This window comes from Euprymna scolopes, chromosome 17 (assembly GCF_053919585.1).
Source record: "Euprymna scolopes isolate OS-2025 chromosome 17, ASM5391958v1, whole genome shotgun sequence".
In the NCBI taxonomy this organism is placed as follows: Eukaryota; Metazoa; Mollusca; class Cephalopoda; order Sepiida; family Sepiolidae; genus Euprymna; species Euprymna scolopes.
In genome coordinates this window covers 73,145,404-73,161,360 of record NC_136498.1, presented here as the reverse complement: position 1 = coordinate 73,161,360, position 15,957 = coordinate 73,145,404, and the positions used below count along the sequence as shown (strand labels likewise).

The 15,957-nt window shown below is 34.0% G+C and overlaps 1 protein-coding gene across 3 annotated transcripts in view; it reads left to right on the top strand.

Moving 5' to 3' along the window:
• Window positions 1-973: 973 nt before the first annotated feature.
• LOC145296789 (uncharacterized) overlaps window positions 974-15,957 on the top strand; it is a 58,057-nt gene continuing 43,073 nt past the window's right edge. The window contains exons 1-2 of one of the 3 annotated variants that reach the window (XM_080142855.1): window positions 974-1,131; window positions 8,518-8,557. In XM_080142855.1, the coding sequence (XP_079998981.1) occupies window positions 8,528-8,557 (30 nt within the window). In that variant the 5' untranslated portion in view covers window positions 974-1,131; window positions 8,518-8,527. Of the gene's footprint in view, window positions 1,132-1,443; window positions 1,563-8,517; window positions 8,558-15,957 lie in introns of those variants that run through there. The other 2 variants (XM_080142854.1, XM_080142853.1) reach the window with 2 other exon arrangements.

Sequence of the window (15,957 nt, the reverse complement as noted above, 5' to 3'; positions counted from 1 at the left end):
TACAAAACATCCTCCTGTTCCCTACGTTAAGAATGGCGACCGCCACCGACATTCATTAAGTAATAGATTGGAAAAAAATTTCTTGATATACAGAAAACGGGCCGACGTACACGAGTACTACCCCACGAGCGAAATACGCATCGATTCCGATGTTGAACGTCGTTCGATTGAGGGAGAATGCATTATTTTTACAAAGAAAGAATTTTTGCGTGTGTGACCTAGTTTTTGGTTTATTTATTTTGGCTTGAATTTTGCGCATGATTTTTGTTATGATTTTATGTTTGTTTTTTTTTTGGGGGGGGGATATATATATATAAATATATATATATATATATATATATATATATATATATATATATTTTTGCCGGAGTTTATGATGTAATTAATCACAGGAAAATTAGTGAAAGTCAAAATAATGGAATTCGCGCTGCATGCACCAAATTTTTGTTGTTTTGTTTTGCTTTCATTTTGTTTGTTAAATCCGACAAAAATAAATAAATAAAGTATCGTAAAACTTTAATTAAACTTGAAAATATTTAAAAATAGCGCGGGTACTTTCACCTAACAATTTAATAAGAACAGATAACGGTAACATACGTGCATGATGAGCACCAAATTTTTGTTTCGTTTTGTTTTCATTTTGTTTGTTAAATCCGGCAAAAAAAAAAAGAGAAGAAAAGTAACTTGAATGCTTTATTTTTTATTTTTAAATAAAAAATAACGCAGGTATCGTAAAACTTTCATTAAACTTGAAAATAATATTTAAAAATAGCGCGGATTCCATTTTGATTTCACCAATTTTCCTGTTCATAATTACATAAACTCCAGCAAAATAAAATATCCATAAAAAAAAACAAAAAAAAAACAGATAAAATCATAAAAATCATGCGCAAATTTCAAGCCAAACTAAATAAAACAAACTAGGTCACACACGCAAAAATTCTTTCCTTGTAAAAATAATAAATTCTCCCTCAATCGAACAACGTTCAACATCGGAACCGATGCGTATTTCGCTAGTGGGATAGCGTACATACATGTATGTCGGCCAGAAAACGTCACTCGTTTGCCCTAAATTTGAATTTGCTATCCGTTTTCAGCAGATCTGGAAACTTAAACGTCGTTATTTTAAAGGCAAGTGTTTTAGTTGAAGTTAAAGTGAAAATTGTTAGCATTTTTTGTTATTCATTTGCTTATGGTCTTTCATTTTTGTTTTTATTTTAAAAAATTTTTTTTACGTAATTGAGTTCCGGTTAAATAGTGTAGGAACGCAGCATTCAACGGAAGTATTCCTTATGTCACGTTGAACGAAATATATACTAATTATTTTTTTAATTAAAAATATTTGAAATACTTCGTTTTATATATTTTTTCTCATGATTATGAATACAATTTTGCATTTTTTTAAAAATAATTTTTATGTTATTTATTTTTAATGTTATCGAAAGAAGTGGTTCGCAGAAATTATATTTTCTTCCTTCCGTCTTTTTAATGTTGTTATTAGCTTATTCTTTTCCCCCGCAACTATTCAAACATTACTTTAACAAAAAAAGAAACAAAAGTAAGTAAGTACTTATTTCTTTATACCTATAATCCTGAAATTAATGATGCCAGCATTTTACGTTTTTTATTTTTTGCATCGATGTGTGGATTTTCTTGGCGTATAAAAATAAATAAGTGTGAAATCAATCTGTGAATCACGCACGTTTTGATAAAAAAAAAAAAAAAAATCTCCATAAATCAGCGGTAAAATGTTTTTTCTCATTTTCGGAAAATTGAATAAATGGCAACCATTTTCACTGCATTTATTATCGAAGTTTAATTTAGGATTGCGACTAAATAATACCATGAATTCATTTATTACAATTTATTTTTTAATTATATAAGCATAGTATGTTCAAAACATTGGTTTTGTGACAATGCCTTCTCCGATCACATCAGTAAATATACCCTTCACTAAATGACCCAAGTGATTACTCTGAAAAAAAAAAAAAAAAAAAAAATTGACAGAAAATAAATAAAAATAAAACAATTATAGAATTTAAAGTATGGGATCAGTTTCTTGCATAAATTTAACATAAAACGATACTTATTTCCATGCCATTCTATTTTTTTAGGGCAGTTAACCAAACCATTTCCATTTTGGTATGGAAGATCAATCCTGTCTGTTTTTAATTCGCGAAATTAGTATACATTCCAAACATTACGAAAAGGGTCAATGTAGACTAGTTGTCCAACCTGCAAAAGGTGTTTATTCCGAAAACTGTTCTTAATATGGGGATGTTGGGGGTATTTATTCCGAAAAGCATTTTCTTAGTTTACAACTTCCTCGTAATCAACTTCTTAAAGGTAAGTCTTTAGGTGGTGGTCCGCCAGTGCATTTTCACCACGAAAAATGGTCCAGTAGAAAAATAATTATAAGTAATTTATCAAATTTTATCGTATGTTTGGTAAATTTTTACTTACGTTCCATCTTAGAATTAACCTTTAAAATGACGGCTTTTATAGGTTTTCGAGTATGGTGAAAACGAATATCGTATTTAAATTTTCTGCAGACAAATAATATTTTTTTTTTTTTTTCGGATATTAAGCAATCTAATTCCGTGTTATAAGTGATGGCCATTGTTGTATCCCGCGCACAACAAATATGCGTCATGTTAAAGGTGATTGTTAAGCTGAAAAGTAAGTAAAAATTTACCATATATTTTAATGTGGAAGAATTATGCAACCAATTCAGTGTGACAAATTGACTTATTTTCCTTGACTTAAATTAAGGCGCGTCATTTTTAAACACGATATCTGGAAACGTATGTGGCTGATTCCTATGTTAAAAATACATCTAGCACCTTTTCTACTGGATCGTTTTTCGTAATTTTTGGAATTTATACGAATTTCGACCAATTTTCTTTTCGTTCTAATTCAACAGACTTGACACTACTTTTGTTAATTTGAATTTTATGAAAAACATGCCCGGGTGTGTTGAGCAAAAAAAAAAAAAGTTGTGGTAGACGGGCTTGAATCCGTGATGCGAAGGCAGAAAAGAAAGTAAAAAAAAAACGTGACGCGTTAGTTGTTGTGCCCATCACCAAACCGGAAGTGACATAGGTTTAAATTAAGGCTAGACAATCAAAAAGAGGGGATGACTTCGAAAATATCGGCAAAAAAGCGACACCTTCCTGTAGAAAAGTGCCCAGTTGTGGGTGAAGGAATTAATGTTTTTGGCCAATTTTTCGAGATTTGTCGTTTGAAGGGCCGAGTTTCAAAATGAGAAATAGAAGCATACATACATATATTTAGACAGACAGGTGAGATTTATATTATAGATAAATACAGAATGATAAAATATGAAAAAATGCAGTGTAACTAATCTATTTATATAAAATAAAATCTTAACAGAAGTGTGTGAATACATATCTTGGCTAAAAGTCAGAAACTACACAAAATACAATTACAAAAAAATGTATGAGATTCAGTGTGAACTCGGCCTGTTATGGAAATATGGTAAATAATATTCATTCTCTTGTTACCACTATGGACCAAAATGAGCACCCCTTTTCAAATGTCTAAATATTGAATTTTTTCTTTAAAGTTCCAAAGGGGATGAAAAGTTCCAAGTGAGGTAGTGTCAAGTCTGTCGAGTTAGAACGAAAATAAAATCGGTCGGAAATGTAATGTTCTACTAGTATTGTCAAATTCCATCTCTAGCAATATTTGTCAAGCACTTTAAAATGTTGATAACTTCTACAGAATTTGAAGCAAAGTGATTTTTGATGGGTGACTGGCCTATTGCGAAAAAGATATTTACTTTCATTTTATTTCATTTTAGTATGAAAGATAATGAAATAGTAATTCATTCTTACTAAAATAATAACAGGGTAAAATAGTGTTAGAGAAATGATTCTCACACGTTTTAACTCCAAAACATTGGCAAAATAAGACAAACACAACAAGGCCTACCTTAACATTCAATACAAATTTTATTAGATCCTCGGTTGCAAAAAAGGAATGCCCGTTTTTTGCCTCTGAAAAAGAGCTGTTAACAACCTCAAAAGGTGATAGTCTTTTATCTTCAACAGGAACTGGAAGCAGGTTTATCTGTCTTCGAAGATGTGTGAATAGAGCTGCTAGAAGGGGGTTGGTATGATTCCTCCTGATGAAAGGATTCAATTCTCGTCTTGAGTCGACCTTACAAGAGTTCATATCTAATGTTCATCTGAAGGAAATGTCCTTAATGACAGGTCGACAATTCTGACCTTAAAGTCTCTGGGAGACACATAATATGACTGAGCTTAATTATTTAGGCTTTAAAGTCTATCGACCAATCTGATTGGTCCAAAACAAATACAATGGAAGACATGATGTAATTGTTGAATTTCTAGCAATAGATATGCATGGAAAAAAATAAAAGAATTAACAATTAAATGCTGCATAGAATAAGTGAACAAGGCATCATTTTTTTATAAAAAAATTATTTATTCTTAACAATTAACAGAAGCATTTTTAATTCAGTGATTATCAACTCACGTCTGTCACCTACAACCAGAACAAAACTGTTATGAGCGGATATACGTCCCATCTGTTCAGCATCTCGGCTTCAACTGTTTAAACAATACAATTCTTATCTCTTTGCAAGAGAGAGAAAGAAAGAGAGAAATATATGTTTTAATGCACATGTTCTGTTTTTTTTTTTCAAATTCAGCTGCCAGCATGCAAGGCTGACCTTTTGGACATCTGGAGTCTCGGCTGATTTTGACACAGCTGAGGTTTGTAAACAACTATCAATCTTCATGTGCCGAGAGCATCAACCTTTAAAAATGTGCACTCACTGAGATGTGTGTGTTTGACATAAGGCCCAAAATGTTGGGGACCTCAAGGCTCCCCCAAAAGAGTTTCTCACTCACCCATTATGCCACACAGTGCTAAAAAGTTTCTTTTGACTGCCTTTACAATCTGTATATGAGGCAAAGCTTAATTTTCTCTCGAATTTAGAATTAGTCTTTGAGTTAATTGTCGGACCATGCCCATGCCTTGACTAACTGCTTAATCTCAAACATGTACCATGGTTCTTCATCTGCATGGACCATGTCTAGATTTCAGTCTTGATGAATAGGAAGCCATAGTCCACAGTATACCTACCTAATAAAAATAACACACTGATATGGTCTATGTCATATAGACATTGTATGCAATTGACTTGCTGAACAGAATGTATGCTGTTGGTATTTTTGTTGCAAGTTTCTACATCTGAGCTAAATCTCTCATCTTTTGACTTCAACTTATGATTCTTCTTTGTCTCCTGCAGTGCTCATTCTCCTTTCACTATGCGGTCCTGTCGATGGGGCATTAGAATACACCGACTGCCCCCCCCCTGCAGAGGGTAAAAGTTCCTCAATGGGGGTCCTGGATATGACCTTAAACTATATCCAGTGGTGAGGCCCAGCTTGTGGGCTTTGGGGAGTGTGGAGCCACCCTTTAATTACCATTGCTCCCAGGTCCACTCTGACCCGGAGTGGTAGTAACTGTTAGGGTTCCAACTATGGGTTAAATAGAAACTGACTTGAAAACAACAAATATATTCTATTAAAAATTTTTTCTTCAAAATCTTTGGATTCGGCATTAAATAACCCGAAAAGGGTTGATATGCCGTAAAAGAAAAACAACCAACCAACCAACCTTTCACTATGATTCGTTTTCTTTCCTAACCACCAACATTTGTCGAATATACTTTTCCCGGAAATGAGAGAAGTCATTTTTTTCTCAGCTTACTTTCATCAGAAACTAGAGGTGTCCATTTTCAGTGCTTGTCCAGAATTCCCTCCATGCAAACAAAAAAATAAAGAAAAATCTCTGATATACATATCCATAACAAAGAAGATATTTTACACCAAAAATTGGCAGCGGAGAGCAAATAAAATAGGCATTAAAACTGAGTATGATTAATTTCATATTTGTTTCCTTTAATGCATTAACCTGCAAAATTTATTGAATATTTTGCAAACTTCTTCCCTCTGATGAGAAGAATTGCATTCTTCGAAATTCCATGGAATAAGGTTTTTCTTTATTCATACTCCTTGTCGGATAATTAAAATTTTGTATACCTTTTTTACAATAAATAATTGAATAAATTTTCAATAACACGATTTAAATATATATATATATATATATATATATATATATATATATAGTGATTCAATGAATTTTGAAAAAAAACCTTATTGAAATGAAGTGTTTGAGTTTCATATCAAAGATTTTTATTATTCTAAGCAAGACACAGAATACTTTAGAAAATTAATCTCCTTAACCTATAGGGTTTCGATGTCTACCATCTCATCAGAGGAGAGAAAATATTAGCAAATATTTATAAAGTCAGTGAGACATGGAAAGTCAAAGGCAAAATAATTAATTAGTCAGAACTCCTGTAGCAAGAATATTACTGCCAGTAATATTTTATAATCACAGGTTTCCATACCAACTGATTGTTAAATAAAAAATATTCTGAAGTATGTATATATATATATATCTATAATATAAAGCTGAATGTGTGTGTGTGTGTGTGTGTGTCTGGTCACGAATAGGCTCCTATATGGTTGACTATTTTAAAAAACTGATTACATATAATGATAGAAGATATATCGAGACACAGGAATGGGTATGTTTGATCTGGCAGAACGGTGGTTCATTAAAATTGTGGGGTCTGCGTTCGTGCCTGGTCCACAAAGTATGAAAATAAAAAATTTAAAAATTAAAAAAAAAACCGTTTACAAGTGTTTTTGATATAGATGTACATAAGAATACTTTGATAAGTATGTTTTAACTTAAATAGGGATGGTATAATAAAATTGTAGGGTTTGCGTTCGCACCTGGCCTCCATAGAATGGAAATAGGCACAAACTTTAATAAAGACTTTTCATATCTCTCTGCATAAGTATACTTTGATAATTGTTTCAGTTTGAAGAAATATTGTATAACAAAATTATGGGGTGTTCTCGCCTGAACTCCATAGAATGGAAATATGTCACAAAGTTTAACAAGGTTTTTTAATATAGATCCACAGAATATTGTGATAAGTGTTTCAGTGTGAACAGGTATGGTATAATAAATTATGGGGTTTATCTATTTTATTTTTACTTTCATCATATTTTGCTTTGGTATCTCTTTACAACCCTTCCTTTTCATAACCTCTCATACTTTCATAAATCAGAGTCCATTTTCTGCAGGCTGCTTTTGAACCCAGTCAACGACGGGTACTTTTGCTAGTATATATATATATATATAAGAATAGCAAGAACCACATTCTTTGAAAATCTGTGGAATAAGGACTTTGAAAATTGTTTTCAGGAGTATTCTGTCGAATAATAAATTTAATTGTATATTTTAATTTACAGTTTTAATTTCTTTTCTCTTCTATATATATATATATATATATATATATATATATATATATATATATATATATATGAGAAAAGAAATTAAAACTGTAAATTAAAATATACAATTGTAGTTTTATCCAATGCCTCAACCAGCAAATTCTAGCCTAGCTACAATTATAATTTGCTAAGATTTTCTAATTTTCAAAGAATGCGATTCTTGCTATTCTTCTCATCAGAGGACAGAAAGAAATCAGCAAATTATATTTGTAGCTTGGCTAGAATTTGCTGGTTGAGGCATTGGATGAAACTACAATTTATGATAGTCATATTTCGGGAATCATCAGTGCAGGGATTTATGATTACAGCCGGTCGGGAGATTCGAACCTGGCTACGAAACCATCTCTGACTCCATGAGCAAGGAACACACCACATGGCCAACGCTAATCGCCTGAAATACAGTTGAAATTAACGATTATAAAATTTTTAAGATGGTGAAAATGATCTTATGATTATAACATGATCTGCGCATGTGAGCTTAAGTGAGCGAACCAAATAATGTTAATTAAATGATTAAAATGATTCTTTTTTTGAGACTTTCACTGTAGACACCTTTTTTAAAGAAGATTTGTATTTTTTTTTTTTTTTCTCTTCATTTTTCTGGTGGTATTAGTCCAGCAGGTTCAACCCCTTGGTTATAGCTCTGGACTAATATCACCAGAAAAATGAAGAGAAAAAAATATATATATACTACCTTTTTTTTTTTAAAAAGGTGTTTACACCAAAAGTTTCAGCAAAAAATATGATTTGGTACTCATGCACTTATGTAGTCATGCTGAAATAATGTTATTATTTTGAAAGCCATTTTTAAGATGGGGAGGAGAGGGTGTTTTGTAATTATTCTGTACTTCCACCTAATAATTTAATAAAGATATCGGAAAACTTGAATTTAACTTGAAAATATGATTTTTGAAAATAGCACAGTAACATAAGTGCTTAAACACCAATGATTTTAATCATTTATTTCATAATATTATTTTCCAATATTTTCTAAGTAACCTTATGAAATAAAGTTTTTAAAGATGTGACGAAACTCCTGTATTTCCAATTTGTAATGTACATTTAAAATTTTTTTTCATTTCTATTTTTATAGATTTAAGAAAATGGCTGACAGCCCAATTATCCCTAAAAGGGTAAGTTTAACATGTTGTTGACAATTTTTATGAAAATAATTTTGTTAGAAACACACTGTATTGTTTATACCTATAAACACTAATCTAGAACACTCTGTGGAATTTCCATGGAATCCCGCTCCCGTGTAAATTAATGTGAATGCAAGAAAGATGAACCCAGACATGCTTGAAGTTGCATATGTAACGTGGCCGTTATTTTTTATCTGATTTCGTTACACTTCAAACCTCTCTGACCAACACGCTGTCTGGTACCGCCACAAAGAAAAAAACAAAAGAAAGAAATAAAAATTTGATTCAGCATTTTTTTAAGTGCAAATGAAATGCATTTATTCGCAGTTCCTCCAAAATAACATGTTTCATTATAGTTCTAAAGTGTTTTTGCACATATATGTGCTTTTTAAAAGTCTGTCACCACCACATCATGCTGGTGCTCACCAGCCCTTTCTCGTCCTCAACTTTAATACATCCATCTTTCCCAGAATGCAACTTCCTTCTCCCCTCATGTTGGCACTTGCCATGCTTTCTTGCCCTCGTATTTACATGTCCATCTTCCCGGCGTGCACTTTGCTTCTCTCTTGACCACAACATGCCCCCCCCCCCTGCTAATTTGTAAACGTGTTTTAATGGCTGTGCTAATATTTTGATAGCTTTCGGTTGGCGCTGCTGATTTTCTCAATGCACCCTTGGGTCACATATAATTTAATTAATATATATATTTAGTTTTGAAGAATTCAAGGGAATGAACTCTGTATAATTGCGCGCACACACACACACACACACACACACACACACACACACAGAATAATTTCCATTTTTTCTGGATCTGGTAAGTGATGGAAGATATCTCCACCCTAATAGTTTTTTTAGCTGAAATAAGTATTTTCAACAAAAACTGCAACAAAGAAAATATATTCAATAAAATAGTGGAAGGCCCCCCCCCCCAATAATTTACTTCCAATCAATTATCAATATGTAAAATGAATTACTATTTGGGTTTGACTTCCAAAGTTTGTCAAGATAACTATATATTATCTTCTATATATATATATAAAAGGCAAAAAACGTGCAAGAGTATTTGTATGTCCAAGAAAGGCTTATTTTTCGGGGGGGGGGGTTACTATCGCTTAGAACTTCTTATATATCCTGTAGATCATAATATGTATGAATTGCAAATGCGGGTCACGGCTATATTTGTTTACATCGAGTTTTACTCAATTCTTGCTATTTTGGCCCCTCTTGTGTTGATTCGGCTTTTTCGTATAAAAGTGAAACTGATGTAAAACTATGGTGCAGTTCTCGGGCTACGGGCTAGGAGCGTCCAGAAAGCAGTAGACGTTTGGTCAATGTTGGTTTTCACCATCACATCAGACAATTGCTTTCATTTGGACACACTCCCCTAATAAAGGGAGAGCTGGTTTTCCCCAACACGTTGCGGAAACAAAACCAGACAAAGTTGGGTAAAAAACAAACCCAAAACAACTATCCCGCAGTTAAAATTAAGTACGGAATTTACTTTCCTTTGACCTAATTACATTCGTTGTGCACCTGCCATTTATAAACGGTAAATTGAAATTGTTTTAAGTTCCTTTCATGTGCGAGCTAGTAACTTAGCTAGTTTTTAGCCTCAGTGTTCCGGATTCGATCCCACCTACCAACCAAAATTAATAAAAAAAATTTTTTTTCTTTTTCTTTTTATATCATGTTCGTTGTTATTTTTTTGTTTTTCCGATTTTTCAAAGGAAGTTTAATATAGGGTTTGGATCTACCCCCCCCCCTCCAAACACACACATACAAACACCCGGGCAACACCGGGTACCCTCGCTAGTATATCTATAAAGGTGAGAATGTGTGTGTGAAGTCAATTCTCAACCTATATACTCAACGGATTTTTGATCTACAGACTTGAAATTTGGTATATAGGGTATTCAGACATGTGGAAAAGTTTTTAATCGGTTTTAATCCGGAAAAACAGGCTACTCAGGGGTCAAAATTGAAAAATTGTTACATGGGGGGGGGGTCGTTGGATTTTTATCTATTTGCCAACTGTTTCACAAATGTGTATGCGTGAATGATTCATACATGACAGGTTCATTATATTAAAACTAGGTAGGTTTGAAAACACTTTTTAAAGATCGTGTTAAGCTGGTCTAATGGTTATCATACTTACTGTCTTTAGGTTTTGGTTTTGATCTCAATTCAAGTATTTTTTATTTTACTTACAAAATGTGAACTGTTTAGAAAAAACATAATACTCACATGTATATGTCTCAGTTTCTGTATGAATTAATATATATTATGTATATTTTACAAGCAGGTAACGCTGGGCAGTCTGTTAGTATTATATATATATATCTACATGGGCTGCTTAAAGTTTTCTTTTTTTTTTTTTTTTTTTTTTTTGCTTTCAATTTTGGGTAACTTTTTCTTTTTACTATATCTAAGAGATTAAAAAAAAATGGGTGACAAAAAAAAACAAAAACAAATAGCCAGCAAATAAATTGTACCAAAGACAAGGTAAGTTACCCTTCTACCTAGATGAATAAGTTTTTTGTTCATTTTAACTTATTATAAAGCATATTTTAGTTCAATATGAGAAATATGTTCAAGTCTGTTCAACTAAAAAAATAATAATCACCATTATGCAGCACATGTAATTTTGATAATAGCTCAAAATTTAAAAATCAAATGCAGCTAATAAATTTCCCCAATTATGCAACCGAATTGAATATTTTTATTACCAGTATTTTTGTTCAATTGTTGAGTGATTATTGAGACTGCATGCAATGGCGCCATTATTTTTTTTCATTCTAACCCTCAATGGCTAGATTTCACTTCCATCCCACTGCATGCACTTGCCCCATAGACTCTTTCTTTGCTTGACAGTCATAACCAGCTCTGCTGGTTAGTAATGGCAGAATTCTTGCAGTCACACTAGCACCTGTTCCATCTTGTGCTCCAATGGTATCATCAACGAAACAAACTGCAACCTCTTTCGCACAGAAGAAACATTGCGAGCATGTCTCTGCTCTATTGTTATTTTCATGGCAAGTGCTCGTCTGAGTTCCAATGTATGCACCCCTCTTGCTAAACTGCCACAAAAAACACTCGTCTAGTTGAAACCACTATCAATAATTTCCATCATTCTTTATCTGTGCCTAAACATAAACATGGATTCCATGAAAAAGCTTCTTTCGTAGAACTGTCTGCCTGTGGAACTCTGTGTTCCGCTGGTCTGCTTTTTGTCGTCTTCAAGACCAACATAAACAAGTTTTTATTAAATTGGAACTCAGACGAGCACTTGTCATGAAAATAACGATAGAACAGAAACAGGCTCGCAATGTCTCTTCACTGGGAAAGCAGTTGCAGAAAAGAGCATCCCCTACTAGATTACAAAAGGATAGGGTGTTCCGAGCAGCTCCTGCCCAGATCTGGCCAGATATTATGCACTTCATCTGCAGAGAGCTGTCTACAGTTTAGCAGGAATATGTGTGGGTTTAGGTTTAGTGGTGATCTTAGATTTCATGGATGGTTTGCAGTAGTAGTTTGTTTGGACTATTTTTTATTGAATAACTAGCAGGGGGCACTCGATCTTGCCAGTTATAAAATATGTTTAAATATATTTTAATTCTTGCAGATTTTGTATTTATTATTACACAACCAATTCTCTGTTGAATATTATATTGTACCTAATATATAGTAATGATTTCAAAAGTAAAACAAAAAATGACTTTGATGTCATCAGCTAGAATCAAAACTAAAAAATTTAGTGATCCAGCTGCGTTCCCTACTGTTTGAGCTAACCCAACAAACGGATAAGAAAGTTTTAAAATTAAACCATTTTTAGCTATGATTAATTTTACACATGTGGGAACTAATACAAATATGTCAGCAAGTTAAAATGAACATTTTGCATTTCAACTTGCAAACTTCTGTATGCGTTATTCATCAATCAAAACAAAGATTTTACTTGTTATAAATCATCTTTGGTATATGATTACTATTTCCTGTTAATTTCTGTGTTATGTGTTTAATAGTTTATTGGTTAAATATTTACGCACATAAATGGATCTTCTGTTTTATTTATATAGATTTAGAGTGACTGTTGCAGTAGGAAGTGTTTATCTATCAGATCTGTAAATAACAGTTACATTAGTTTTAACATTGAGTGAAAATGGGAAGGGGGGGGGGTTTAAACCAGATGATATTTCTTATCCTATTTTTCTTATTAAGGTTGGAATGTTTTTTTTTTTTATTTATTCATTTAGAAGTGGCATTCATCCTAGGCAGTTTGAACTAGCTTCCTCCAAAGGAGGAAGTTTCTAGATAATACCAAATTTACAAGCAGTCCCCAATCGCATGTTTATCCTGTCAGAGGAGACAATGACATTAAGTTTGTACAGTTCTTGCATGGAGGTGTCAATGTATGGTGTTCCCAAGTAGTCACCCTTTGCTTAACTTTGGAGATCTAATGAAAACCCGTGTGTCAATGTGATTATGCAGTATGCTTAGGATGTGGAATGAATCTGTGAATCTGTTCTTTAATCAGCTTTTATGGAGTGCTACATTGGAATAAGAAACAGCATGGTTAAAAATAAGTTGGATGACAGATTTGAAATTCTGTTGCTAATGTTAAATTTGGTGGGTGGCATGTTTCTATATTAATATATTTTAGTCTTTCATTGGTTTTATAGTTTGGCATATCCGGACCAGTACGGCATAATCACGTTAACACACCAGTTCCTACTGGATCACCGAAGTTAAGCAACGTTGAACCTAGTCAGTACTAAATGGGTGACCATTTGGGACTTCCAGGTGCTGTATGTGCTTTCCGCTTATCTCGGCATTGTTTCCAGTCGTCCTGAACTTCTTCTTGCTACTGGACTCAAACAGTGCTTTTCAGAAGAGGTGTGGTTGGGGATTGCGCAACCCCTGCCTAACAATTACAAGCGCAGCTACCTCTACAGGGGGTATCCTTTGTCTTTCGAGACCGAATGGAGGCTTTGATATCTGGACCACTAGTTAGGTTTAAGATTAAGAAAGTTAACATTGCAGAGGTTAGAGAAAGAGTCTATATGGCATGTGTATGCAGTGTGATAATGTATGGAAGTAAAACCTGGCTAGGGAGGGTTGAGAACATGCGTTGCATGGAGAGAGATAATTTGAAAATGATATGATGGATGTGTAATCTAAGTCTGAAAGACAGGATTAGATCTGATGACCTTTTTTTTTTTTTTTTTTTTTTTACATGGAGGTCACCACTTATCAAGGTCCAGAAGCCACTTGGGGATAAGAGTTATTGCATGTACAGTAATCAATGGGATAGTATCGTAGTAATTGTTAGTATTGAAGATTTGATAAAGTGTCTTACTTAACATCAGGAATTTGTTTATGTTGGACTTGAAGACATCCAAGTTGTAATCAGGTGGGAAACAGGCAAACGGAAGAGAGTTCCACAGTCATGCACTTCTAAGAAAGAAGCTTTGTTCATGGAATTTACGCTTTGATTTAGGCACAGATAAAGAGTGGGGAAAATTAATGACAGTGGTTTCAGCTAGAAAGGTGTTTATTGTGAAAGATTGGCGAGAGGGGACGAGAGATTGAAGCTCAGACGAGCACTTGCCATGGAAATAACGTTAAAACAAAGACAGGCTCGCAACGTCTTTTCTGTAGGAGAGAGGTTGCCGGGACGAGAAAAGAGCATCCCCCACTAAGCCACGAAGTCTATTTTGTAATCTGTCAATGCAGGATAGGCTGTTTTTAGCAGCTCCTGCCCAGATGTGGCAGCAGTACTCCATCCTTGGACGTACTTGGCTTTTATACAAATAGAGAATTGTATCAGTAGTGAGATATCTTCTGGAGCGGTAGAAGGATCCCACCATTTTCCCAGTGACCTTGGCAACAGACTTGATGTATGTGTTCCATTTCAGATCAGGAGTAAAGGCCAAACCCAGAAGCTTGTCAAAACATAGAGCCTCCCCAAGATGAGAGCCATCCATTTCAATTGATGCCAGATGGGAATCAGAGCGTTGATGATGTAAAGATATGAGCTTGGTTTTAGATGCATTAAAAGTAACCAGCCACCTCTTCCCCCACTGTACCACGTGCTCAAGATCAGAGGAGAGAGAATCAGAGAGAACTTTGTCATTTACAGCCTTTGATGTGTTGCCATAGATGGTTGTGTCATCAGCATAGATGTCAATGGATGATTTAAGTATGTATTTTGGGAGATCATTGATGTAGATCAGGAAGAGAGTTGGCCCCAAAATGGACCCCTGAGGGACTCCAGCATTAATACTGTGGGCCTCTGATTTCTGCCCATCAACCATTACTCTTACGAGCCTATCAGAGAGAAATGATTTAATAATTGAGAAAACATTTCCAGTTATACTGTAGCTGGAAGTCTTGTCAAGTAGGCTTTTATGCAATACCTTATCGAAAGCCTTTGATATGTCAAGAACAATTGCCCTAGAAAGGAAGCCTTTATCGAAAGATTCATTAATCCTATGAGATATAACCGTTAGCATATCTGCTGTAGATTTAGCAGAACGGAAACCATATTGCATGTCACTAAGGATGTTATTTCTGCTGAGGTGGTTGACTAATACTTTATTTAATATAAATTCCAGCAACTTACTGTGACACACAGGAGACTTATTGGTCTGTACTGAGAGGGAGATGATTTATCATCTGAATTCTTAAATGCAGGGCATACTGATGAGGTTTTCAAGGGAGTCGGAAAGCATTTCTTAAGGCAACGTTTAAACAGTTTTGTAAGTATAGGGGCAAGTTCCGGTTGTAGCTTTTTTAACACTATAATTGGAATACCGTCAGGGTCAGTTGCTTTACTGGAATCAAGGTTCTTGATTAGCTTGGCGACCTCATGCACAGATATTTGTATGTTGCATAGCATGTTGTCTGTTATAGGATGAAATATGGGGAGTTGATGGCCTTGGTCGCATAGGGTAGAATTAGCTACAAAGTTCTTGGCAAATAGTTTGGCCTTGTCTGATGCTGACGAGATAACCTCCGGTCCTTAGAGGATTAAATCTGAATAATATAGGGAGACTTGAGCAGAACATGAGACTTTGATGGTGTGGCCATTTTGGAAGAATGCATGAAAATTCTTGGCTCAGTAGATGTAGAAGAGTTAAGATAACATGTCCTGTCCACAGGGGAAGGTCAAGGAAAACATGGGAGGAAGTGATAAATATTGACTTAAAAGAGGGAATAGTAAAGACCTGGTCCAAAATAGATTAGTTTGGAAGCCAATTTCTTAAAACTTTCCAACACATGCCAATATATAAAGTGGATATAAAACAAAATATGATTACGATGTCTACAGTGATTTTTAAGCCCTAACTGGTGCTGGTTGGTGATTATTATCGTTATATCATGAATTT